The 26,595-nt window shown below is 40.7% G+C and overlaps 1 protein-coding gene across 12 annotated transcripts in view; it reads right to left on the bottom strand.

Moving 5' to 3' along the window:
- Positions 1–9,141: 9,141 nt before the first annotated feature.
- Positions 9,142–26,595, bottom strand: part of kmt2ca (lysine (K)-specific methyltransferase 2Ca) — a 137,316-nt gene continuing 119,862 nt past the window's right edge. For 4 of the 12 annotated variants that reach the window (XM_052596566.1, XM_052596574.1, XM_052596573.1 and 1 more), the window contains 18 exons: positions 23,327–24,979; positions 21,681–21,884; positions 21,213–21,377; positions 20,977–21,106; positions 20,609–20,756; positions 20,212–20,390; positions 18,801–18,937; positions 18,469–18,688; positions 17,880–18,019; positions 17,115–17,210; positions 15,530–16,682; positions 15,032–15,168; positions 14,009–14,151; positions 12,604–12,772; positions 11,849–11,965; positions 11,671–11,744; positions 11,238–11,346; positions 9,142–11,144 (listed from right to left, as the gene is read on the bottom strand). In XM_052596566.1, the coding sequence (XP_052452526.1) occupies positions 11,052–11,144; positions 11,238–11,346; positions 11,671–11,744; positions 11,849–11,965; positions 12,604–12,772; positions 14,009–14,151; positions 15,032–15,168; positions 15,530–16,682; positions 17,115–17,210; positions 17,880–18,019; positions 18,469–18,688; positions 18,801–18,937; positions 20,212–20,390; positions 20,609–20,756; positions 20,977–21,106; positions 21,213–21,377; positions 21,681–21,884; positions 23,327–24,979 (5,067 nt within the window). In that variant the 3' untranslated portion in view covers positions 9,142–11,051. The remainder of the gene's footprint in view (positions 11,145–11,237; positions 11,347–11,670; positions 11,745–11,848; positions 11,966–12,603; positions 12,773–14,008; positions 14,152–15,031; positions 15,169–15,529; positions 16,683–17,114; positions 17,211–17,879; positions 18,020–18,468; positions 18,689–18,800; positions 18,938–20,211; positions 20,391–20,608; positions 20,757–20,976; positions 21,107–21,212; positions 21,378–21,680; positions 21,885–23,326; positions 24,980–26,595) is intronic. The other 8 variants (XM_052596576.1, XM_052596569.1, XM_052596571.1 and 5 more) reach the window with 8 other exon arrangements.

Here is a 26,595-nt window from a genome sequence, read left to right as displayed (position 1 = left end):
GGATTATCAGGAACACCTGTTCAATTTTTCATTAATGCAATTATCTAATCAACCAATCACATGGAAGTTGCTTAAAATGCATTTGGGGCTGCGGTCCTGGTAAAGCCAATCTCCTGAACTTCAAACTGAATGTCCGAATGGGAAAGAAAGATGATTTAAGCAATTTTGAGCGCGGCATGGTTGTTGGTGCCAGACGGGCTGGTCTGAGTATTTCACAATCTGCTCAGTTACTGGGATTTTCACGCACAACCATTTCTAGGGTTTACAAAGAATGGTGTGAAAAGGGAAAAAATATCCAGTATGCGGCAGTCGTGTGGGAAGGGCACACACACACATATATATATATATATATATATATATATATATATATATATATATATATATATATATATATATATATGTGTGTGTGTGTGTGTGTGTGTGTGTGTGTGAAATAACTTTGAAATAACCAACTTTGAAATAACCACTACAAACGAGGTATGCAGCAAAGCATTTGTGAAGCCACAACACGCACAACCTTGAGGCGGATGGGCTACAACAGCAGAAGACCCCACCGGGTACCTCTCATCTCCACTACAAATAGAAAAAAGATGATACAATTTTCCCAAGCTCACCAATATTGGACAGTTAAAGACTGGAAAAATTTTGCCTGGTCTGATGAGTCTGGATTTCTGTTGAGACATTCAGATGGTAGAGTCAGAATTTGGTGTAAACAGAATGAGAACGTGGATCCATCATGCCTTGTTACCACTGTGCAGGCTGGTGGTGGTGGTGTAATGGTGTGGGGGATGTTTTCTTGGCACACATTAGGCCCCTTGGTGCTAATTGGGCATCGTTTAAATACCACGACCTACCTGAGCATTGTTTTTTGACCATGTCCATCCCTTTATGACCACCATGTACCCATCCTCTGATGGCTACTTCAAGCAGGATAATGCACCAGGTCACAAAGCTCGAATCATTTCAAATTGGTTTCTTGAACATGGCAATGAGTTCACTGTAATAAAATGGCCCCCACAGTCACCAGATCTCAACCCAATAGAGCATCTTTGGGATGTGGTGGAACGGGAGTTTCGTGCCCTGGATGTGGATCCCACAAATCTCCATCAACTGCAAGATGTTACCCTATCTATATAGGCCAACATCTCTAAAGAATGCTTTCAGCACCTTGAATCAATGCCACGTAGAATTAAGGCAGTTCTGAAGGCGAAAGGGGGTCAAACACAGTATTAGTATGGTGTTCCTAATAATCCTTTAGATGAGTGTGTATATTTATGTATGTGTGTGTGTGTGTGTGTGTGTGTGTGTGTGTGTGTGTGTGTGTGTGTGTGTGTGTATATATATATATATATATATATGTATACACACACACATATACAATTGTATAATAAATAATAAGAAAATGGAATACAAAAAGATTAGAAAGGTAGTTAGATTTTCTTTTTTTAAGAATAGAATTAGAATAGTAAGTGTTAAAGGGGGGGTGAAATGCTCTTTTTCACTCAATATCCTGTTAATCTTCTTGAGTACCTATAGAGTAGTACTGCATCCTTCATAACTCCAAAAAGTGTTTAGTTTTATTATATTCATAAGAGAAAGATAGTCTGTACTGATTTTTCCCGGAAAAACACGACCGACTGGAGGCGTGCCGTGTGGGCGGAGCTAAAGAATCATGAGCGCAAGTAGGCTTTTGCGTTGAGAGCGTTTGGAAGCTGTGACATTACCGTGAGAGAAAAAACATCATCCAAAACAAACCATGGCTTACAGTCAGATTCAGCCGTTTATTTATGATCCAGAATCAGATCCCGAGGCTGACATTGAACGGGAGCAGCAGCAGCAACGACTCACTCCGAGCGGGGCTCGAACCCGGGTCTCCGGGAGGGGAGGGGACGCACTAACAAGGAGGCAGAGATATTTTAAGCAGTTCTACTCACCGCCTGCGGTTCCAACACCTTTTTTCGTTGGGATTGCATCATCCTTAAGAAATAAACGATATGCAAATCCGTCGTCAAACTGGGCCTTGTTTGTAAAACAAGCATCTTCGAAATGCAGGGAACAAACAAAAACACTTGCACAACTCCGTTGATGCTCTGTAAAAATAAACTCCATCCTGTGGTCCCTTAATGCTGTTTTTTTTTTGGTAATCTGTGCAGGGTTGTCTTGCCCTGGCAACCCAAAACACACTTCTTTTGTGACTTTTCGCGACCCTCTCGCTCTGATCAGTGAATCGTCTGTGCTCGGCCTCGCTATAAGGGAACGCGCGCTCTTCCGGCAGAAGTGCCCTCAGGACCCATATAAGGAAATTCCGCTCCATCTAACGTCACACAGAGCCATACTCGAAAAAAACTTTCCGAAACTTGTGACAAACCGGAAGGAGTATTTCGGGAACAAAAATACTCCTTCAAACGTACAACTTAATTTTTTAAACTTTGTCCATGTTTAGCATGGGAATCCAACTCTTTAACAGTGTAAAAAACTCAGTATGCATGAAATAGCATTTCACCCCCCCCCCTTTAAAGTTAGAGAGTCAAATAAAGATGGAAGAGATGCATGTTAAACAGGTTCTTGAAGATGGCTAAGGACTCAGCTGCAATAATCTATCTTTTTGAGTCAGTGCATTCAGAGTTCGGAGAGACCCTGTGGTGAGAGCTCTGTTGCATCAAAATAAATCAAAATAAAATGATTAGACATGCTGTGGTAGTTTTTTGACAGATTTGAATCATGCAGACAAACTAGAAGGGGCCACTGGGCCAAAAAGAAATGAGTTCATTGTTCATGAATGAGTGATTAGTAGGGGTGACCCCACATGGTCAACAATTTGATGCTTCGATTCGAGGAGCCTGATTCGACTACCAATCTCACAGTCGAATATTCGTGGGGCTGTTATAATTATGCCATTCTGACTATATGGGGGAACTCAAATGTCTGATTTCACATAGAACTTGCAGTTTTTTTCACAATAAGTTATTATGCAGCCTATGATAAAGCCATGAATAAGAACCTGAAAAGAAAGAAGCTTCAAATTAATATTTTAAAGTGCGTATTCATGTATTTATTTGTCATTTAAACTGATGTAAACATAAATCCTGTCTCCCCCTCTAGTGGACATTAAGTGTTAAGGCCTTCATTGCTCAAATAACAAAAGTCACTAGGAATTTTTGAGAAGGAAAAAGTCTGACCAGTTACAGATTTAGACTAGTCTGAAGATCTGAGCTGAATTTGGTGAAACATTAAAGTTCTAGTCGGTGTCAATTACTCTCATAATAAATAATAATGTTAAAATATATGTTGGCTTTCTCAAGCCCAACAAAGAAGACTAAGAAGAGAAACATCAGCCATGTATGTAATAAAACTAATATTACTAATTTATTACATAAATTTAACTATATTAATTTTCACAATTATTTATTAATGTCACACACACACCATTGCTGACATGGCGGACTGCTATACAGCGATGCCGCTGGTGAACTAACTCTCTAGCCGAACGGATCATGCCGAACTCGACTGCGGCCTAAAGTCTTGATGAAGGCGTGTCGAGTCGTGTCTAATCTCGGCAAATTTACTTCACGAGAAAGCCTCTCGACCTCAATCCCCACACACTAACATTGACTGTCTCGCAGCAAAGGCACCTCGAGCGTCATTGGATTGAGCTATCATTTGAGCGCCCCCCTCAGACACTCTGCACAATCCAGCCTTCAGAGTTTGAGAGACAGCACAAGAGGCTGACTAAGACAGCCTGTTTATGACGGCCTACACAGCTGCTGTATTCACGCTAGCGGCGTGACCGATGTTCATTTTGTTGGATTTAATTCTGCCTTCAGGATTAGACACAACGAAATGTAGTGACTTTTTACACATGCACTTTCCTTGCTTACGGAGGCTGTGAGCTTTCCGTGCTTGGACGTTAATGTGGGAACGCTGCAGGCGGAGGCTTGGAAACCACTACGTTTTATGGGCCGCAGGGTAGCGCCTGCCCGGCATTTTCACTATGGGTGTTATGCACAATTCGTCACGGATACACCATTGAGTTCAGAAAGGCCCGCCTTTTTGCCGTGGAAATCTCCCATGGTTGTTAACCAATCGTGGTGCTGCGGCAGGAGCAGCTCTGCGGGTTATAAAGTAGACCCCTCTCAGATTTGCTTTAGAGGGCAGAGCGTCTCAATACTGTGTTCTTCTTTCGGCTTAGCCTTGGCTCATCGAGTATTTTCGAAACGCATGGACGCAGTTCTGGCCCTGTTGCGGCTCCAGGGCGTTCGTGTATTGAATTTCCGGGACGATTGGCTGGTGTTAAGCACAATCACAGACTCAAGCACACTCCCATTGGGATCTTGTGCTGAATCATCTAAACAGCCTGGGCTTATGCACAAATTTCTAGAATAGTGTTTTAATTCCCTCTCAGCGGATAACCTTCTGGAATAAACTTGGACTCTCGCATGATGACAGCAAGACTATCTCTCCCGCGCTCAGTCTCTCGCGTCATGCGTGCATCACTTCAAAGTGGGCCGCACAGTGACGGTGAGATTGTGCCGCAGACTTTAGGTCTAATGGCAGCGGCATCCCCTGTAATCCATCTGGGCTTACTTCATATGCACCCCTTTCAGTGGTGGACGACAAGCCTAACATTTCACCCCGTTGTCTTCTGCATCGGACGATTTTGGTTACACGGAGGGGTGTTATGTCAATAAAACAGTGGATGTCAACCGAATTCCTTCTAGCCGGAGTTCGGCTGGGGATTTGTGCTTCCCGAGAGACTGTCACGACGGACGCATCTTTGACCGGTTGGGGAGCTGTTTGTCAAGGGCGCCCAGCTCACGGAGTGTGGACGGCGACACAACGCAGTTGGCATATAAACAGGTTGGAAGTACTGAGTTGTCTTTCTAGCTCTCCAGTACTTCTCGAATCTGCTGATCGGCCGTCATGTACTGCTCAGGTCAGACAACGTTGCGGTTGTATCGTATCTGAATCACCAAGGAGGATTAAATATTCTTCTTTGGTCTCAGAACAGATTTCTGTCGATCTGAGCGGTTCATGTCCCCGGACGTTTGAATTTCGGAGTGGATTTGCTATCCAGACAGGATACGGCTGGACAGAGTGGAGCAGCTGCTGCTGGTGGCTCCGTGGTGGCCCACACAGCCGTGGTTTGCGGACCTGGTCAGTCTGTTAGCGGGCTCTCCATGAAGATTCCCCTCAGACAGGACTTACTATCGCAAGCACATGGAATGATTTGGCACCAAGGCCAGATCTATGGAAGCTGTGGGCGTGGCCTCTGAGTGGAGTGAGTTAATATGTCCCGGTCTTTCTGTTGAAACCACCGAGACTATAATGAAGCTTATATGCTTTCAAATGGAAACTGTTTACGACCTGGTGTGGAATTCGTAATTGGATCCGGTTTACTGCCCAGTGGCTTCAGTACTGGGGTTCCTTCAAAACCGTTTCAAAGCCATTTCAGCTAACCACGTACAGTATTGTTCAAAATAATAGCAGTACAATGTGACTAACCAGAATAATCAAGGTTTTTCGTATATTTTTTTATTGCTACGTGGCAAACAAGTTACCAGTAGGTTCAGTAGATTCTCAGAAAACAAATGAGACCCAGCATTCATGATATGCACGCTCTTAAGGCTGTGCAATTGGGAAATTAGTTGAATTAGTTGAAAGGGGTGTGTTCAAAAAAATAGCAGTGTGGCATTCAATCACTGAGGTCATCAATTTTGTGAAGAAACAGGTGTGAATCAGGTGGCCCCTATTTAAGGATGAAGCCAACACTTGTTGAACATGCATTTGAAAGCTGAGGAAAATGGGTCGTTCAAGACATTGTTCAGAAGAACAGCGTACTTTGATTAAAAAGTTGATTAGAGAGGGGAAAACCTATAAAGAGGTGCAAAAAATGATAGGCTGTTCAGCTAAAATGATCTCCAATGCCTTAAAATGGAGAGCAAAACCAGAGAGACGTGGAAGAAAACGGAAGACAACCATCAAAATGGATAGAAGAATAACCAGAATGGCAAAGGCTCAGCCAATGATCACCTCCAGGATGATCAAAGACAGTCTGGAGTTACCTGTAAGTACTGTGACAGTTAGAAGACGTCTGTGTGAAGCTAATCTATTTTCAAGAATCCCCCGCAAAGTCCCTCTGTTAAAAAAAGGCATGTGCAGAAGAGGTTACAATTTGCCAAAGAACACATCAACTGGCCTAAAGAGAAATGGAGGAACATTTTGTGGACTGATGAGAGTAAAATTGTTCTTTTTGGGTCCAAGGGCCACAGGCAGTTTGTGAGACGACCCCCAAACTCTGAATTCAAGCCACAGTACACAGTGAAGACAGTGAAGCATGGAGGTGCAAGCATCATGATATGGGCATATTTCTCCTACTATGGTGTTGGGCCTATTTATCGCATACCAGGGATCATGGATCAGTTTGCATATGTTAAAATACTTGAAGAGGTCATGTTGCCCTATGCTGAAGAGGACATGCCCTTGAAATGGTTGTTTCAACAAGACAATGACCCAAAACACACTAGTAAACGGGCAAAGTCTTGGTTCCAAACCAACAACATTAATGTTATGGAGTGGCCAGCCCAATCTCCAGACCTTAATCCAATTGAGAACTTGTGGGGTGATATCAAAAATGCTGTTTCTGAAGCAAAACCAAGAAATGTGAATGAATTGTGGAATGTTGTTAAAGAATCATGGAGTGGAATAACAGCTGAGAGGTGCCACAAGTTGGTTGACTCCATGCCACACAGATGTCAAGCAGTTTTAAAAAACTGTGGTCATACAACTAAATATTAGTTTAGTGATTCACGGGATTGCTAAATCCCAGAAAAAAAAAATGTTTGTACAAAATAGTTTTGAGTTTGTACAGTCAAAGGTAGACACTGCTATTTTTTTGAACACACCCCTTTCAACTAATTGCCCAATTGCACAGCCTTAAGAGCGTGCATATCATGAATGCTGGGTCTTGTTTGTTTTCTGACAATCTACTGAACCTACTGGTAACTTGTTTGCCACGTAGCAATAAAAAATATACTAAAAACCTTGATTATTCTGGTTAGTCACATTGTACTGCTATTATTTTGAACAATACTGTATGCTTTCAAATGGAAACTGTTTACGACCTGGTGTGGAATTCGTAATTGGATCCGGTTTACTGCCCAGTGGCTTCAGTACTGGGGTTCCTTCAAAACCGTTTCAAAGCCATTTCAGCTAACCACGTATATATAGATGGTGCTTCAGTGGGCCGTCATCTGCTGGTGTCTCGTTTTATACAAGGTGCGCGATGGCTGAGGCTTTTCCGCACTGTGCGAGTTCCTTCATGGGATTTATCCATTGTGTTGCAAGGTTTATCAGGACATCCGTTTGAGCCTTTTGAAACTATACCAGATAAACTCCTACTTAAAGACAGTTCTTCTTGTGGCTTTATCCTCCCTCAAGAGAGTTGGGGATTTACAGTCTTTTTCTGTTTCACCCCCGTGCATGGATTTTGCACCAGGCCTTATTATTTCCCTAGGTCGCTTCGAACCCTTTTCACTTTCAACAAGTGGTCTTGGAGGCTTTACCCCCTGCAGAGGCGGAGTCAGGAGATCTGAGTCTTTGCCCTGTCAGAGCGCTGAAGACTTATGTTGATCGAACAGCTCCATGGCGTGAGTCCGACCAGCTTTGTCTGTTAGGACACAAAATAGAGGCCATGCTGTCACAAAGCAGCGCATGTCCCATTGGCTGGTGGAGACTATATCTTTAGCCCATGAGGCGCGCAGACTCGCTTCGCCCTTAGGAGTTAGAGCTTATTCCACGAGGGCAGTGGCTTTATCACAAGCTTTCTCAGTGGTTCTTCTATATAGGATGTCTGTGCTGCGGCAGGATGTTCCTCACCAAGCACTTTTGTCAAGGTTTACGGTTTGGATGTGAGGATGGCTCCCAGCGTCTGTCTGCTTGAGCAGATGCTTTCCTTGGATTCCAACTATTAGGTACATCAGGCGTGATGGTATAGGGTTCCCATACGGTGACGTCACCGCAGCATCGAAGTGACCTATGAAAGGGAACATCTCAGTTACGTATGTAACCACAGTTCCCTGAATAGGGAACGAGATGCTGCGGTCCCGGCCGTTCTGTACCTTGGTAGCATTTCTTCAGTTCATGAAGACGCATGCGTAGGGCGGTGCCGAGCTCTATTTGGCCAATAAGATTGGCGGGATGGTATAGGGCTTCAGATATTCGTCACACCGAGGGGTGTTCCCATACGGTGACGTCACCGCAGCATCTCGTTCCCTATTCAGGGAACCGTGGTTAAATACGTAACCGAGATGTTTCTCAACCAAGTCAGGGGTGGTTGATTTTTTTTTTTCTAGGCTTGATTGTGTTTATGGGGTGCAGTCTAACATGTTCATGCTTCGTTTTTTTTTTTACGCATTATTTTTCACATAATTTACCTTTATTTCACACCAATCCGTCCCTTCTCCTACAGTCCTCTTGATTATTTCCTGTTTTGATGAAGCCCATCCCTCAGAAATACGCGAAGGGCTAAGACTGGTAGTTGTTATTTCCCTAAACATGTTTGAACATCCCACCTCTCAAGCTAAGAATGTGCTCCGGTTGTATTGTAAACAATGACATCCTCTAGGTTATCAATTTGAGCCCGATTGAGACAGCAAATATTAATGGAGAGGATCACACAGAACCTAGCAAGCAGAGCAGGGCAACACAAGGAACAGGATTGAGAACCGCTGCTTTAGAACATTGGTTTTGAAACTTGTAACTCCATTAGAATCGTTAGAAGACAGAATCACAATTCATATATGTACAGATTTTTACTTGCACCCCAGATCTCTCTTCCTCTTCTCTAAAGCAGCTCAACATGGCCCCACCCCTTTTGTTGCGTGTTCCCGGGGGTGGGGTTTATCTGTGGTTGTGACGTAATGGACCTGGGAAGCTCGTTGTAGTCCCTTACCAGCCGTTTTTATAGGCATTAAACTGCCATAATTTTAAAAGATGATATCTCCATTGGCATTGAACTTTCAGTGCTGCAACTTTGCAGATATAGTTTATGCTCAAACATCAACATTACAAACTAACATTAAAAAAGTGAAATTGCAATCAACCACCCCTTTAAACCTCACAATAATGACAGGAAAAGAAATATGACGTAAAATATTTTATTTTGTCTTGTAAATGTTTCTAAACCTGATTCCACAAACTCCAAAATCCACACGTTGTATACTAAAAAAAAAAAAAAAGAATCTTCGTTTTAACATTGGATACTACTATACAGGACAAAGAAAAAAGACAAACACTGTTAAATGTCTGAATATTGTACAAGAAAAAAAAAATCCAAGAAACAAATTTTATTACATCCAGTCACTCAGAAATTATGTACAACTGATTTATCTGAAAACTGAAAAAAATACATCATGCCATGTATATTACAAGCTCAGGACTGTTTAAGAATACCAACATTTGCAGTCCACATTAGTTGTGCACATGAAAAAAAAAAAAACTTCATTTCAAACTGGTGTGCAAAGTGCAACTACCAGGTTTGAATAATTTCATTGAGTGCGTGACATCACACCATGATTTTTACTTTTACCACCACCAAAAATAAGTCTTCTTTTATTAATTAAATGTAAACAAGAAAGAAGCATACTTTACATTTCATTAAATGTCTACGCATTAAGTTTTCTGAATGTGAAAGGCATTGAACTTCATCTTTGAAGTTCTAAACGTGAGTCTATGCTGTGGAGGGCTGAGAACAGCTAGTGCTCGCTATTGGGAACTATCAAATGCCTTATGGGCTTTAAATGGGAATTCACAGCTCACACTAATCTGATGAACAGAGTTAAGATTTCACAATCATCTCAGCATGATTGGTGCTCGTTTTGATTGCGAAAATATATATATATAAAAAAGAAATGGCAAAAAAGCAAAAGTAAGGAAACCTTTCTTCAAGTGGTCAGATCATTCTAAACAATATTGATTCTACATTCTAAATACAACAAAAATACTCTGAATTCATTTTTTTTTTACAGATTCTGTACAATTGATTTTTTTTTTTTCGTTTTTTTTACAATACATATACTCTCAAAATGATATCTTGACATCCTTCTTAAATAATTTTTTTAAACTTTTTATTTTTTTCATTTTGTTGAAAACAAACAAAAGGTCACTCAGCCAGCTATGATAAAGTTACGGTAGCATTTGGTCGAGTATTTCAAAATGTTCATTTATAGACGAATATTTACACTTGTATAAAGTAACGTTCTGACCAATCGGAAGGCTTTCCCAGCAGCTCAACTCTCTGCTTTTCCACATCTTTAAAAAATAGCTTCGATCAGTAATAAATACAAAAGCTGTCTCTTATTTTACAGAAATCAAAACAAAGGAAAAAAATAAACTGACTCATGGAATCAAGTATTTAAACTGTATCTTTCTGTTTTAGTGCAAGTTAATAATTCCCTTAGCTTTATCCCTAAGGAAGTCTTCTCAGTACATTCCTTGTTCAGTGGTGTCTACATTTCTGTAACTATGTGTGTATATATTTGTGTGTATATATTTATATGTATATATTTTACCCAGAGGACCCGCCTCTTTTTATCTAAATAAGGCCGTGGCCAGCACTTTCAAGCCTAAACCAACCTGAAAATCCTGTTTACCACTCGCTCGCCATCAGCCGAAGCGCTTCGTCTCATCTCTCTTGCAGGAAAAATACATTTTTCATTAACATTGTCTTTGCAATTCAGAGTTACCAGTGTGCAGCTTATTTTTTCTTTTAGGTGAAGGTGCTCAATCATACTACATCAACTCTTCTGACACGGAGTCGAAACAGTCCCCAGGAGTCGTTTTCATTTTAAACACCAGGCCGATATGCTTTTAAAAGCACCTACAGTTCTGCGGTCTACATCATGCACTGACAATGTTTAGTTTTTTTTTGTCTGTAATTTTATAAATATATATATATATATATATAAATCAGAATTGAAGTAATTTCCTGGGCCTAAAAAAATAAATTAAAAGGAATGTCTATGTTCAATTGTTAATCGTTTCACTGATATCGATCAATTCATCCATTTCCGGCAGTTTACTGCACCACAGTGACATGGGATTTTATGCTGATCGTCCTCCAGATCAAACTTGTAGTCATAACACAACTGAAAAAGAAAAGAAAAAAAAAAGTGACCACATTATTAAATTTGAACGGGCCACATTTCATAGATGTGACTGGCAGGATGAACTAGCTTTACCTCTTCACCTCTCTGGATTCTGCGGTTGGAGCTGATGATGATCTTGTGATCTCTCTCAAAGCTTACAACTTCAGCAAAGCAGTTGGGTGCACAGGAGTGGTTGATATACCTGGTGAAAAAAAAAAAAAAAAAAACAATTTAGAAATAAACTGACTAGTAGACCCAGAATAAGCAAGTGAGGCTAAAACATAGTACAAGAATGCATGAGAAAGCAAACGTTGTTAGCTATGGAAGCTTGATTGATCAATTAATCGCATAATACTACTTTGCATTTGATATTAAAAGCTACAGCATCTATATGAGCACTTACACACACACACAAGGCCTTGGCCAAGCATGTGTGTTTGTGTGTAGTATGTTTTTGTCCCTAGTGTCTAAAGCTACCACTGCTGGCATTTAAAAACTAACAATAAAAATCAAGTTTATTTTCCACCTTGCAGGTCCTCCTGAAATAGTCGCATCAATTACATGCTCACTGTCAATGCGAAACATGTAGACTCCACGATTCTGAAAAATAACAAAAATCAAAATTAATAAAAACACATGGACAGAAGTCGCACTTGTGACTTGACTTAATATTATTTTAGATTGAGTTTTATTATAATGCATACCGTTGCCTCGTACATCTTCTCTCTTCTGTTTGCCACCTCACTGCGAATGATGGTACCAATGTATTCTATAACCATGGTGTACTTCTCAATATCCCTAGCAGCGTACAGCCCTAAACCCTAAATTAAAATAATGCAAATCTCAAATTACTACAGGTTTGAGCCAAGACATAAAAAATATTGTTCAGAATGGAATACTAGCTAACTTATTTATATTATTATATTACTGCTTACTGTATTCAAATGTAACAGTAGGCATTACACAATAAACATTTGAAATGGGTAGAATGCTATGGCATTGTACGGTGACCTCTTCCTGTAACATGTAATAAGTTAAATAATGTGAAAAAAAAAAAAAAAAAAATCCACGTTAACTATTCTTCATACTGAAAATACAAGGATGAGTTAAGTGCTGTATTGTGGGAAACAGTATATGGCATAGTGTACTTGTGTATATAAAACATTTTGTCAAATGTAAAAGGTCAATCTGGGTATTCTTAACATTTTTTTTTGCATTATTAACACACTGTTTTTCTAATGAATGTTGTTCAGTTGCATTGACGCAATGTATTTTGTTTAAAGTGCTATATAAATAAAGTTGACTTGACTTTACATTTGCATACTGTGGAGGATATATGTGTGTGTGTGGTATGAGTGGTTATGTTTTTATTCATTCTATTCCAAACAGTGTCTTTTAAGCTACTAAATCCCACGATCATTATTTTCTCTAATATTCTAAGCCATTCTGATCTTTCTACCTGTATACGTGAACGAGCCAGGTAGACGTTGGACTTCCACTCAGCCTTCATTCGACGGTACTGGGAGGACTTGGAATGGACAAACTGCTTGCTGTATGGGGCAACACCCATCTCAGCCGGGATCCCAGCGCTCTGCGGGGTCTTATAGGAGCTGGTGAGGGTATGAGGCCTGAATCAGAAACATAATCATACGAGTCTCATTTAAAAACAAGCAAACAGGAATGGCTTATATTTGGTCCTGTTCAGAACACTTTTCGCTGTAATAAAAAAAAAAAAAAAACTGAAGACATTTATGCGGTTTACTTCCATTAATGAAAATTCCAATATCGGTGTTGCATTATACAGTTGCAGATTCTGCTGAAGTAGACCGAATGTACTAATAGAAACACTCCAATTGTATACTAGTTTTATATAGGGTTGGGTATTGTTGGGGTTTTTTATGATACCGGTGCCAAATCGATCATTTTAAAAGGGTATCGGTACCTAAACCGGTACAAAAAAAATAAATAAAAAAAATAGGCTGGATTGGCCTGTTTCATTCATACTGGACACCAGAGGGCGCCCTCCCACAGAAACTCCACATCTTCATCTCAGAAGGAATAGAACTCAGGAAATCCCTAATATGGACAAAGGCATTCCTATAGCTGTAAAGGAGTAAACAGCGTTACAGCAAAGATGTATAGGATTTGTAATATTAGAGCTTTTTTATTTGCGCTCCTGAATGTTTTCATTTGGTGAAATTATTTTTCGTGTGCGGTGTCAGTGATCCTTATGTCCGTTTCGGAGAAACAGAGTACAAGTACTTAAATCGATCGCTCAAGCATTTAAGTGGCACTGAGATGAGGCACGAAATCTGCGTTCTGATTCATATTGGCACGGGGTTTCGGAATCCCAACCCTAGTATTATACTCTAATAACTGCAGCTATGATGAATCTACAGTGCCATCGTAAAACAAATGAATTTATCTGAGCCATTTTTGAATGTGCAGAGAAAGATTGCAATGAAATAATGCAAGACATTAAACAAACAAGATGTATACACAAACAAGCAACATGAACAATGTAGTCTGATTTCACAAACAAATTACTCACTTCTTTTTGATAAAGCTTTTTTTTGGTAATCCGTTAGTTTGAATCACTGAAACAGCTGTTCTTGACTTCCACTGAACTGCATTACTTTTTGTCCATGTCCAACTCAAAATAAACCAATTCTCATCATTTAGTCTCTGTAGTTTCATATAAAGATAGATGCTTAATGATTGATTGAGGGCCATATTAACTCACAGCAAACCAAGCTCACAGGTTAAACCGGGACATGAATGGATGTTCACTCACAGACCACAGGGAAAACAGGAAATCCAATACAAACATGGACGGGAAAGGAAGTTTAAATTATACAGAATACCTTAACACGAACCTCTTGACATGTGTGCAAGCTTTTGGTTCAGAGCGGGCACATCCAGAAGGGTTGATGGCCAAGGGCAGCTGCATCAGTGGGTTACGGCCATAACGGAACGTGTACTGCTCACATGCTTCAACTCCAGGAAGCTAAAAACAAAGATTACAATACGATTACCAAGAAAGGAACGTTTACAGAAAAGATCTCATTTATTAATAATTAAAATGCAAATAGAATTTTATGGCATCCCAAAAACAAACAAAAAACAAAGGATATGTTCCGTGACCCAGACCAATGGACTTGGCCACTCGAAAACACATGTACCGGACACAAATGGAATGTCAAAGCTCAGTGACCTTAATGCACACTTAATTACTAAACATGATTTACAAAATATAATACTGCTGATACAGTATCATATTTTATTATTTTATATCAACTTTGCAGCTGATTTTTTGTAGTGAAGTACCACAATGAATTATGTCATGTCTGTTACTTAGGGACTACTGAACAGATATTTAGAAGTTTTTAAAACTTCAGTTTTAAAGTCAAGGGTATTGAAAATCAAAATATGTGAATAAAGCTCAAAAACTTTGGGAATTCAGAAGTTCTATGTACACTTGCAGTGTTCATGCAAACTTTACATCCTTAAGGTAGAAAAGCTGTCATGTGCAAAGACTACTGGGTACTGGAACAGATACAGAAGTTGAGATGTAAGCTTGCATTCAACAATGATAATTTAGGACGGGTGGTCCATTTGTGCTTCTAGAAATCTAATTTGCTGTTTCCTCTCAAAATCAAATTTCTGTCTTCTTTCCACACCCACAAAATACGTCTTAAACATTTCGGTCTATCGAGTGCTAAATCAGGGCTGCATTTCCCTAAAGTATCGCAAGCCTAAGTTGATCGTAGCTCCATTGGTTTCAATGGGCCTAGATTGTACTTAAGCTCACAATGTTTTTGGGAAACTTAGCCCTGAGCATTCGTTAGTCAATAACTGCTTAAAAGCGTTATTTGACTATCACTTACAGATTCTACAATCCTGGTAACAGCAGATACAGTTAGTCCAAACAGATCCTCTCCCTTCAGGTAAACTGGGAAGAGCTTCAGAGATCCCGTCTCATTCCTTCTCTCAGCCACGGGCTCCAGAACTTTATCCCACACACCTACACCACAACATGAGAAAATTCTTAAAAAGTTGCCTCCCAGAAAACAACTGGAGAATTCAAAACAATAGTGTTTTCTCAGACAATGACTTCTTTAACACTACAAGAACTGATGTGCAAACCCTTTTTGTAAGAAGAATCAGATAATATTTTTAATGTGATAGCAAAATTAACTACAACACCCTGAAATAGAAGGTGTGGAAAAAACTCATTTCTATTCGTAAGCATTGTTGTTTATTCATGTTCACTACTGTACACTTGTTGCTAGATCTATACAAGATATCTCTGGAGTAAAAAACAACAACAAAAAAACATACGGAACTGGTTAACTGTGTAAATGCCGTTAAGTGCAACTGCTTACTTTTTGGCGAGGATCCAGTAAGAACCAAGTCATCATATCCCTGCTCCACTACACGGATGATAAACTCAGGTTCGCCATCTTTCTCATCGATGGAACACACATAGTGGCAACGCCGGGTGCCATGACGCATGCTCCAGTAGATTCGGCTGGCCTCATAGCCCACAGGAAAAATGGCAGACATCGAGTGGAAGGCCTGCATCTGCTGAGGCAGCAGCTGACCGACAGCATGGAACACCAAGCTGCCTACGCGGAAGGTGTGCTCCCGCTCACCCCTCTGGATGATGCTGGCGATCTGACGTGCCTCGTCCCTCTGTACGTAGACCCTGCGGAACACTGAAAAGCAGCGGAGTTCGTGCTCGTTCCCTGCCAGCCCACCTCCTATTGTGCCAGTTCCTCGGGGTCTGTGGATGTGGCACAGCATAGTCTTGTCTTTGAAGAACATGCACTGTGCTTTAAGGGCGCATGTGAAATGGTACGCATTAGTGCAACGCAATCGGTGGCAGCCACTTGTGGCACCCATTTGCTGACAGTACACACAGCGAACCGATAGGCCTCTCCTCAGGGCCAGCTCTACGTTAATGAGAGCTCCAGCTTGGGTCTCATAGACTTCAGTAGACCACAGGGCGCAGTTAAGGTGAACCCATAAGTCCAGATCAAGGTTTAGCAGACGGGCCGGCCCATCAGTGTGCCCGTCACCTTCTTCGTGGCAGAAGCAGCAGCGGCGCAAGTCTCTGGGCATGGGCTCAGGCCTAAGAGACATCCCCAGTTTTTTCAGTAGTTCATCAACCTCTTCCTCCTCCGGCAGGTGGTAGTTACCCTTAGGCAACATGATTTGAACACTCCACCTTCTCCAGCGTAGAGCCTTAAAGCGCTTTCCTATTAAATACCGAGAGTCATCCCCACCGTTATGTACTGCTCGTGGCCGAGGCTTAAGCTTGACTGTGACCTTTAGTGTATCAGACTTGCTATCTCCTCTGAGTGTCTCAGAAGTATTGGAGGGGAAGGATATTGTCGGAGTTGAAGATGGAGACTGGTAAGGTTGTAGCTGGGCCAAACAGTGCACATCAAGATCTGATATCTTATTACTGTATTGATGAAGCACCTTAGTAGAATTCTGCTTGCCTTCAGAGTCAGATGTTGGAGGCAAGTTTGACTGTGAGAACAAGAGACATCAAAGACAAAAATAAATTTTGAGTCTGCATTCTTTGGGCAATATGACTGTTCTCTTAAAGATAATGGCACCAGTACCACTTCAGTTATATTAAAAATACTGATGAGACCATCTTAAAGTCTCAGGACGTTTACACGTTTTTAAACTTCAGACGATGTTTTAAAATTAACAGTGATAATATACTTTGCGCATGTTCAATTTAATGATGATGATCATTTGCACTGGTCTCTAGATAACCAATCAAGTATTTACGGTCATTACTAAAGGAGACTTCATGAGTGAGCAGCATCACATGGCTTTCTAAATACAGCAGCAGTACCCAGACTTTCAGCATGAAAGCACAACACAAGCTGGCTGTTATAGTTTCAGGCAGTCGATGACTTCATAACCTGATTTGTTGTGGTTTCTACTTACCTTGCCATCTACCAATTTAGTCTGCATGGCTGCTGAATAGAGAACAAAGCAATTATGGCTGCAGAAGGCAAGGGTCCTCTCAGCTCCTCCATGGCCCTGCAGAAAGTACATCTGTAAGATCAGGCTCACCCTAGGCAGAAGCTGTAAAATAGGTGGAAACGGCATGCCATTTCCCATCTACTGTTGCAAATTATCATTAGATCGAAGTGCCTCACTGGCAAGAGATCAAAGCCTGCGTATGTTGTAAAACTTTGTTGATGCCATAAGGAATTAGATTTGCATACTATTAAATGGAAAGGGAGGGGGTAAGGATGGGAGACATCAAAGGTGTCCCATGATTTAAATGACCTGAAATGGGCTTAACTGTTTTTGAACTTGGCTATCTCTCGGCCAAAAAGTGCCTTGGTACACACAATCCCTTGGGTAATGTCAGTTAACCCAGTGACTGCAGCAGGGTGGATTTTCACTTCCATTAGGGACTGGATTAGCATAATTAGAGCACTATTCTGTGCCTCCTTGAGGGACTTTGCAGGGGTTGAACATTTTCAAGTGCTCTGTGGCCCTTAGCTTCAGCCTTCTTCAGTGCTACTTTCAGAGGATGTAGTCTAGACCAACACCAACTGACTGAGCAAACAAGAAGCCCTTAGGTAGTGATATGAGATCTAATGACTCAACAAGACATCCATGAGAAACTAGAATGCATGTGCTATAAAAGAGAGTCATCTGGGGAGAGTAGTTTGGCAGTCTTAACTTTGTGTTTTATACCTGTTTATTTATTAGCAGGTCTTTGGTCGACTTCCGAATGCCATTTCCAAGAACCACCACCCTACAATTGGAGCACCACTGGGGTTTAGGCCCTGGACTGCTTCCACCCAAATGATAGTCTGGTCTGACCACAATTGAACCTGGAATAAAAAAACATATCAATCAAACCTACAAATTATGCAGTTGGAAGAACTTAAGTTTAAACGATTTCTGACATTACATCCATTAACTTATTTCGACCAATCTATAAAACAGTATTTACCACTCACTTATTTAAATGTAAATAAATCACAAATGAATTGCTTTTATAGTTAACTTCTGTCTTTAAAACATGAACGTGTATTTGAAATTACCAGAGATAACTTAAGAATTTAAATCAACCAAAACTTCTTTGTTGGCTTTGTACTGTAATTTAAAAATACACATGAACATTATTTTAAAAGAAGATAACACTTCAACAGCTTTTTATGACATTAAGTACTAAAACATTAAGTACTTTAAAATGTTAATAGAAAATGCTGTTTGCATCTAGAAGTCTATTTGTTGATGTGGGTGAAATGTGTGCCTCTTTTGTTTTACAAATACTCACCCTCCCTGAATGTCTGGTGTGACAGTGGGGCACCTGGTGGTCTGTGGAACCTCATTCCAGGTTGTTGTTGGAACAGGGCAGAATGAGGTGGTACCTTAAGTCCACTCAACATGTCTATTGAGCTGCGATGCTCTGGGCCTGGAGAGCATATCACCTCAATGTTCCCGGAGATGGATACACAAAGCATGTTTGACAGTGCTGACACAACTCCTTGAATGTTCTGGGGCATAAGCAGACATATGGTCAGAGGTGAGAATCGTGAGATTAAATCATTTTTGCATTGAACAAGTTATTACTGCTATAGAAAGGATAATATAATTGCAGACACTTACTTGTGCTTCCGCTGGGTTCAGGTTAACTGATACAGAAACCAGGTCAGTTTGTGAGCATGTAGAGCGCTGTTCAAATTGCGATGCAAAGAAACTGCTTGATGGCTCTGTCTTGACTTCCCACTGCCTGGCTACAGAACCTACAGTCAAAACAACAAGTTGGGCTTTCCAATATTAAATTACACTTAACTTTTAAAAACAATATTTTACTGCATTGAATATTTACACAATATTACAGAAGCAGTTGTGCTGTTTTACAAAACATTTGCATGGTTGTGATGCAGGTGTTTTAAGCCTGGGACACACCAGGCCATAGGCCAATGTCGGGCCATATTTGAGTGCCTGTTGGGCTAGATGGTTTTTCATGTGTTCCACTTGTCGGCTCTTGTTGAGCTCACATCAGTGGTATTGTAGTCTGCCCTATTCGACATGACTGAATCGCGTCGGGTCGTTAGGACCATTGGTGAGAGAGAGAACTCTGATTGGATGTTCAGTTTAGTGAACGAGTCTGTGCAAGAGAATTAAAGGGATAGTTCACCCAAAAATGAAAATTCTGTCATTCTATGAGAATCCAACTCTTTTACAGTTTAAATAATTGAACATGCATGAAATAGCATTAAACCCTCCCTTTAAAGACATACCTGTTGTGAGCTTCAAAGGTTGTCAATTGATTGCAACTATTTTTGATGAACTCATCTGTTTGCATTACTTCAAATTATTTTTGTTTAACAGCAGAATTCGTGGTGAAAATCTACATTACCCATGATGCTGTACAGGATATTCCACCAATCAGAGAATTGCCATGTTCAAAGTGCACCAAAAGAGATCTTTAGCTCCCCTCATTCCCATTAAGCAACATAAATGACATAATCAAGTGAGTCTTCCTATGGTCTCAAAATACTTAAAATTATATTTATGCATGTTTTGCAACTTTAAAATTGTTTCTGCAGATATGACCAACAACTTAAATTTATCGATCATTTTTAAGTATTGTTATTCACAAAGCTTCAAATGGGACTGTAGCAAGTACACAGTCTTGTATCTTGTTTTTGCTTCAAAAAAGTTTTTAATGTTGTGATTCTTCTTGTAGCTGGCTGGCTTGGTTCATGGCTCATAACTCTTTAACAAAGGCTTTTAAATATCCCTATTGGAAAACTATTTCCAAAACACTGTCACTGAAAAAGGGGCGGGCACTGTTGCACTCAATTATGTCTTCCTTCAATGTGTTGATACAGAAGACAGATGCCAGCACATTATATTAGTGTCACCTCATTATCTTTTATTTTTGTCTAACCTGTCATTACTCTAAAACAGCTTTAGCATCAATTGGACACACACAATGTCTTAATATGCCATCTCAGCAGGTAACTTAGTAGGTTTATACTAGTCTTTCTTATTAGTCTCTTAAGATTACCTTTACCACTGGTGCTGCAAAGTATGGGTATGACTGGAGAGACAGCTGGGGATGGCGGTTCCTCTTTAACTCTAGAGAGATCTGGATAACGACTGATCTCCATGCCAACCACACTCTCAGGAGAGGATGATGGGACATAACTGTCTGGAGTGTCTCTATCGACACAATGCTCCTGACCCCTATTAATCACACACAGGGATAGAACATGGTCAACAATGGGTAGTCTCAGGGTCAGAAAGTGATCTCATGCATATTGCAACTAGATGCACTTGAGGATATATATGCTTATTTAAAATAAAAAAAAACAAAAAACAGAAAAAAACTATATTGCTTTGTTAATGGGTAAACGTTTGGCTACATGATACAAAACAATGTGTAAAAAGCCCTGAAAACCTACCGAAGGTCCTCTTGGTTGTTGTGGGGTGGAGTGGGAAGTGAAGCAGGAACATCAACAGTCTTTGGGCCATGAGTGATGGCGTGTCCCAGCAGGTCATCTTCAGCTTTGAATGGAGTAGTGTGCTGCTTCTGACCCAAGCTTTTAGAAACTGAGACATAATCACAAATAAATACTGATCACCAAAAAGGCATTTTTATATAATTATAATATTTTACAAAAATACCTACACTGTAATGCCATAAATTTGGCCTTACCATAGTTACCTTCATGAAAGCCATTTTATTGTAAATTCTGTCTAAATCTGTCATAAAACAATGGGATTGAAACTGACATTGCCGTTAAGAATACACCAACACCTTCATGCTTACCCAAAACTTCTGCCTTCCTGGCCAGTTCTTCCGCAGTGGCAAAACCATTCAACAACTTCTGCTTGGCTACAGGTGGTGGTGTGGGGGGCAGTGAAGCGGGAGGTGTTGGTGGATTGCTAAGATTGTTCTGCTTCAAGATCAAACAAGCAAAAAAATAAACAAAAGTAAAATAACGACTTAAATTCACCATGTCTACACTGTATAGAAAAGGAAGTGAAGACTGTAAAAAGCCAAACCTTATAGATGAGTTGCGAGTAGTAATCAGATACGCCATCCAGTGATGCACTTCCAAAAGTTCCAGAGAGCCTGTTCTCTCCATCCAGCTGCCCACTGCCATATGGGGGAAAATGTGCAAAGTTTACCCCAATCAAAGGCTCCATCAGGGGCAGCATAGACAGCTGCTGTAAGGGTGAGAATGGAGGACACATGATTTGATGGAAATCAACAACAACATGCAAACAATGATGGTCACATCCAATGCCAGCATCTTTTTTTTTAATAGTTTCAGTCATAAACCATAAAGTATGTGAATGGACATAAGAGTTATAAACTGTATAAGCTCTAGTTAAACTACTTTCCAGAGATTACCATAAAGATCAATTGGTCTACACATCAAATGTATATATCTTCAGCTTGGTTATCATTGCATACTCTACTGTTAATCAATTCAAGTCCAGCATTAACATATAGTAGTAGGTATTTGCCTGCTTGAGCTGAGTCATCAGTGTGTCTGTGCTGGTGTACACTGCTTGTCTCTCTTCATCATCCTTCTTCCTCTTCTTCCAGCGTGACAGTGGTTTCTCAGCCCCATTCTTTGGTGTCCGCTGGTTGCGTTGTTTCCTTTTGCATTGCTCTGGCAAAGAAGGCTCCAAATCTGGATTGCCTGTCAAATGGCTATTTAAGCCGCCCTATAACCAATAAACAACTCTTTCAAATCGAAGAAGACAAGAGAGACCATGACTAGCTAATAAACAATTAAAACCTCACTTGCAAAAAGCTACTTTATTGACATCCTACATTACCAACCAACCAATAAAGTATTAAAGGGGGGGTGAAATGCTATTTCATGCATTCTGAGTTTTTTACACTGTTAAAGAGTTGGATTCCCATGCTAAACATGGACAAAGTTTCAAAAATTAAGTTATACGTTTGAAGGAGTATTTTTGTTCCCAAAATACTCCTTCCGGTTTGTCACATGTTTCGGAAAGTTTTTTTCGAGTATGGCTCTGTGTGACGTTAGATGGAGCGGAATTTCCTTATATGGGTTCTGAGGGCACTTCTGCCGGAAGAGCGCGCGCTCCCGTATAGCGAGGCTGAGCACAGACATTTCACTCACTGATCAGAGCGATTCACTGATCAGAGCGAGAGCGTCGCGAAAAGTCACAAAAGAAGTGTGTTTTTGGTTGCCAGGGCAAGACAACCCTGCACAGATTACCAAAAAAACAGCATTAAGGGACCAGTGGATGGAGTTTATTTTTACAGAGCATCAATGGAGTTGTGCAAGTGTTTTTGTTTGTTCCCTGCATTTCGAAGATGCTTGTTTTACAAACAAGGCCCAGTTTGATGACGGATTTGCGTATCGTTTATTTCTTAAGGATGATGCAATCCCAACGAAAAAGGGTCACGATCGTGTGTTGGAACCGCAGGCGGTGAGTAAAACTGCTTAAAATATCTCTGCCTCCTTGTTAGTGCGTCCCCTCCCATGCCGGAGACCCGGTTCGAGTCGTTGCTGCTGCTGCTCTCGTTCAGTTTCAGCCTCGGGATCTGATTCTGGATCATAAATAAACGGCTGAATCTGACTGTAAGCCATGGTTTGTTTTGGATGATGGTTTTTCCCTCACGATAATGTCACAGCTTCCACATGCTCTCAACACAAAAGCCTACTGGCGCTCGTGATTCTTTAGCTCCGCCCACACGTCATGCCTCCAGCCGGTCATGTTTTTCCGGGAAAAATCGGTACAGACTATCTTTCTCTTATGAATATAATAAAACTAAAGACTTTTTGGAGTTATGAAGGATGCAGAACTACTCTATAGGTACTCAAGATTAACATGATATTGAGTGAAAACGAGCATTTCACCCCCCCCCCCCCTTTAAATGTGAAAAGATGGCCATATTATTAAATCTGTCATTTCATTTCACTAAACATTTTGGAAAAAGGGCAAATTAATTACTGAATTATAAATGGATGTGTAAAGATCTTTAACATTTTTAAACATCACAAACAAAAATTCAACAATTTCATGTGATCTCATCTATCTACATTTCCAAAAGTGTTTACATGTTCAAGATTATGATTTTTAGTTTCACATTTTTAACCAGCTGTGTAGTGAGGTAACCATAACCTTACCGAAAAATCTGTGCTGTCTGGTCTTAAAGAGCCTTTGCTGTCTTTTAGGCCCTCATCTTCTGATCGTATACTGTCATTTGACATCTGATGTGTGAGAGACGTTGAGGAAGGAGGCGTGCTCTTGTTCTTTAGAAGGTGCTTGAGTAACTCATTTCCAGTGTCCACTTTGGTGCTCTGAGCTGGATTCTGAGATGGTGGGCTGGGGGAGATTATTTCATTGCCCTCTTCCATCTTTACTATACCAGTTCCTTCTGCACTTTTGCAAGTCACTGCCTCTCCCTCAGCCTTCTGGCACATACTGGCTTCTAACTTTTCCAGCTTGATATCATGGATGAGGCCTCGCTCTGCCTCTGAGCCCACACTGGACTGTCGCCCAAATGAGGTACCTCCAGGGAGTGGGTTCTCCAGCTCAGAGGATGGTGGCTGACCAGTCACAGAACTTGCAGGGTTGGAAAACTCTGAAGTGTCCAGGTCTCCCATGATTCCAACACTACGTGTAGGGGTTAAAGAGGTGTCTGATACACACGGCGTAAGTGGGGCAGTTATATCAGAATGTGGTGTGGAAGGAGTTTTGACCGAATCTGTATCATCATCCAGCTTCTTCTTTCGACTTCTTTTCTTTTTGCCCTTCTCCTCAGGGATGATGTTGGAGTAGAGTTGGATAAGGGACTGCCCTGACCCAGGAAAATTAGGAGGTAAAGGGGTTGTGGAATCCATACCAAATGAGGAACCTACACTGTGGGGTGGAATTCCACGCCCTCCAAACCCAGGTGCACGTGGCTGACCTGGGGAGAAACCATGCATCATGGGGTTCTTAGTTTGAAAATTACGACCCATATCTGGGCCAAAGGAGCCATTACCAGGAATAGGTCTGTGCTCGCCACCTTGCAAAAAGGCTGGACCTGGACCTACAAAGTCTAATGGCATATTACCTTGTTGAGGGAACACTGGGCCCATTTGCTGTTGTTGCTGTTGAGGCCTGGGTGTCTGCATGAATTCCTGTGATAGGTCAGAATTATAGAAAGGCATCTGGGCAAGACCACCACCACTGTTGTTGGGGCCAAGCCCCAAGCCCTGCTGCACCAACTCTAGCCTCTGCAAAGCCTTCTGTCTCTCCACTTCTTGCATGAGCTGTACCCGCTGTTTTTCCTGCTGCTCTCGGAGGCGCTCTCTGCGCTCTCGCTCCTGGAAGCCTTCACTAAATGGATTATTATCATCAAACTTTACATGAGGGGCACTACTGCTGGCTCCTCCACCATTACTTCCACCTACTGGGCCAGGCTGCCTAGGTTTACCTCCTTGAATCATAGGGGGAGGTGGCTGTCCCTGAAGAAGCTGAGTGGGGTTAGGCAGCGGCATTTGAGGGGGTAAGTGAGGTGGTATCCTGGGTCCCATTGGTCCAGCAGCACTTGGATGCCAACCTGGCACACTGGGTATGTGAGTAGGCTTACCAAAGTGGGGTTGTTGCATCAGCAGCATAGAACCCATCATAGGCTGCCCTACTGGAGGTCCAACAGGCATCATTCCAGGGGCCTGTCCTGGCATGGCCTTCGTTGGAGCCATCACTCCAGGCTGGAGGTGCTGTTGCTGTTGTTGCTGCTTGACACGATATTCCTCAATGAGTTCAGCATGTTCTTTCTGTTGCTTCCGTATCTAAATCAGGAGTGGAGAGATAAATAAGTGTGAACTAGGGATGTAATGACTAACCACTAGCCGGTTGAAAATCGATTCAAATATGTGATGATTCAAATCGGTTGAGATGTTAAACAAATCGCGATTCAATTAGGGATATGAGTTCATATCAATGTATGTCTGAGGGGAATTTACTGTCTTTAGAAAAGATTACATGGTATTTTATCTTTTCATCTTGCCTCTGTATAAAGCATATTAAAGTTCAAAAGCACAGAGCTACTTTGTTTACAATGGAAACCAAGAAAAAATGCTTTAAGCACCAACTGCTGGCAGAGAGTGAATCTGCCTCTCATTTAGCTTGTCTGCGGTTTCCGTTTCATCCTGATATTTTTTGTGTCACACAAAACTGAAGTCAAACCATTCGGTTTTTGCTTCAGATTTCGAAATTATACAATCTAATTTAGATTAAAAACTGCTCATGTTGCATGTATGCAGCATCTTTGTTTGGATCATGATTGTAATGCAATGATTGCCTCTAATTTAAATGGAAAGAGCACAGACAAAGCGTTATTTTGTTTATATGAAGATAATTATTTTATGTGTGTTATTTATTTGATTTGGGGATTGATTTCAAATTTTAATTTAGTTTTATTATTTACATTTAAATTATATTTAAATTGTTTATTAGCAGAAACTTTTATACAAAGCGACTCACAAATGAGGACAATAGAACCAATCAAAATCAACAAAAGAGCAATAATATGCAAGTACTATGTTAGTGTTATATTTCAATTCAACAAAGAAACATGCAGCATGTCTGCAGTCTTTGGTGACGGGATAGGAGGCTTATGATATTAGACTTCGTAGCCTAAAATAAAAGATAATGAATTTCAAACCTTAACTAAAAACATTTTTATTCATTTTTCATGATCTTCATTCATTTTTATATATTTATACAGTTTTATAACATTTTTATTCAAAGATCAATCGTCTGTCATTACTCTTTAGTCTGCCACAAAAAACAACAACATTAAAATCATGAACTCAAATGTCATTGTAAAAAGAAGAAGAAAAAAAAAACAATGACTGTTGTAACAGTGCGTAAATCAGACCGTTCTGTAATGCTAACGATATTAAGCTTAAACGAAAATAACAAAATAATTGTGTAGCAGAGTATTTTTTGTACACAGTGCCACCGCGAACTGTCAATCACTCGTGCATCACTGTCCTCCTCACAGCTGCAGCAACTTGCGCTCTCTTTATCAAGCTTTAAAACAAAAAGGGGACAAAAAGGTTGTATTGTCTTTGTGCACATAGATTTATTAGACAAATTAATATCTAAATCGAGCTGCCTACGGTATTATTTTAGAACTTAGAAAAAAGATGCTGCAGCCAATGAGCAGCCGGCGGGGGCTGGTTGCAGGGCAGACAGTTTTTAATGTTTATCAGACAATACCTACTCAAGATTTTGCTTTAGTATAATTTTCGGGACAATTAGGGCCAGATTCGGGATTCGAGACAACAGTTTAGATTTCGGGACTGTCCCTAATTTTTCGGGACGTCTGGTCACCCTACTTTAAAATGAAAGTTTTACTACATTTTTTTAAACATGGTTTAAACTATTTTGGTGGATGATT

The sequence above is a fragment of the Carassius gibelio genome, chromosome B24 (assembly GCF_023724105.1).
Source record: "Carassius gibelio isolate Cgi1373 ecotype wild population from Czech Republic chromosome B24, carGib1.2-hapl.c, whole genome shotgun sequence".
Classification (NCBI taxonomy): Eukaryota; Metazoa; Chordata; class Actinopteri; order Cypriniformes; family Cyprinidae; genus Carassius; species Carassius gibelio.
This window is presented reverse-complemented; position numbering and strand designations above follow the sequence as displayed.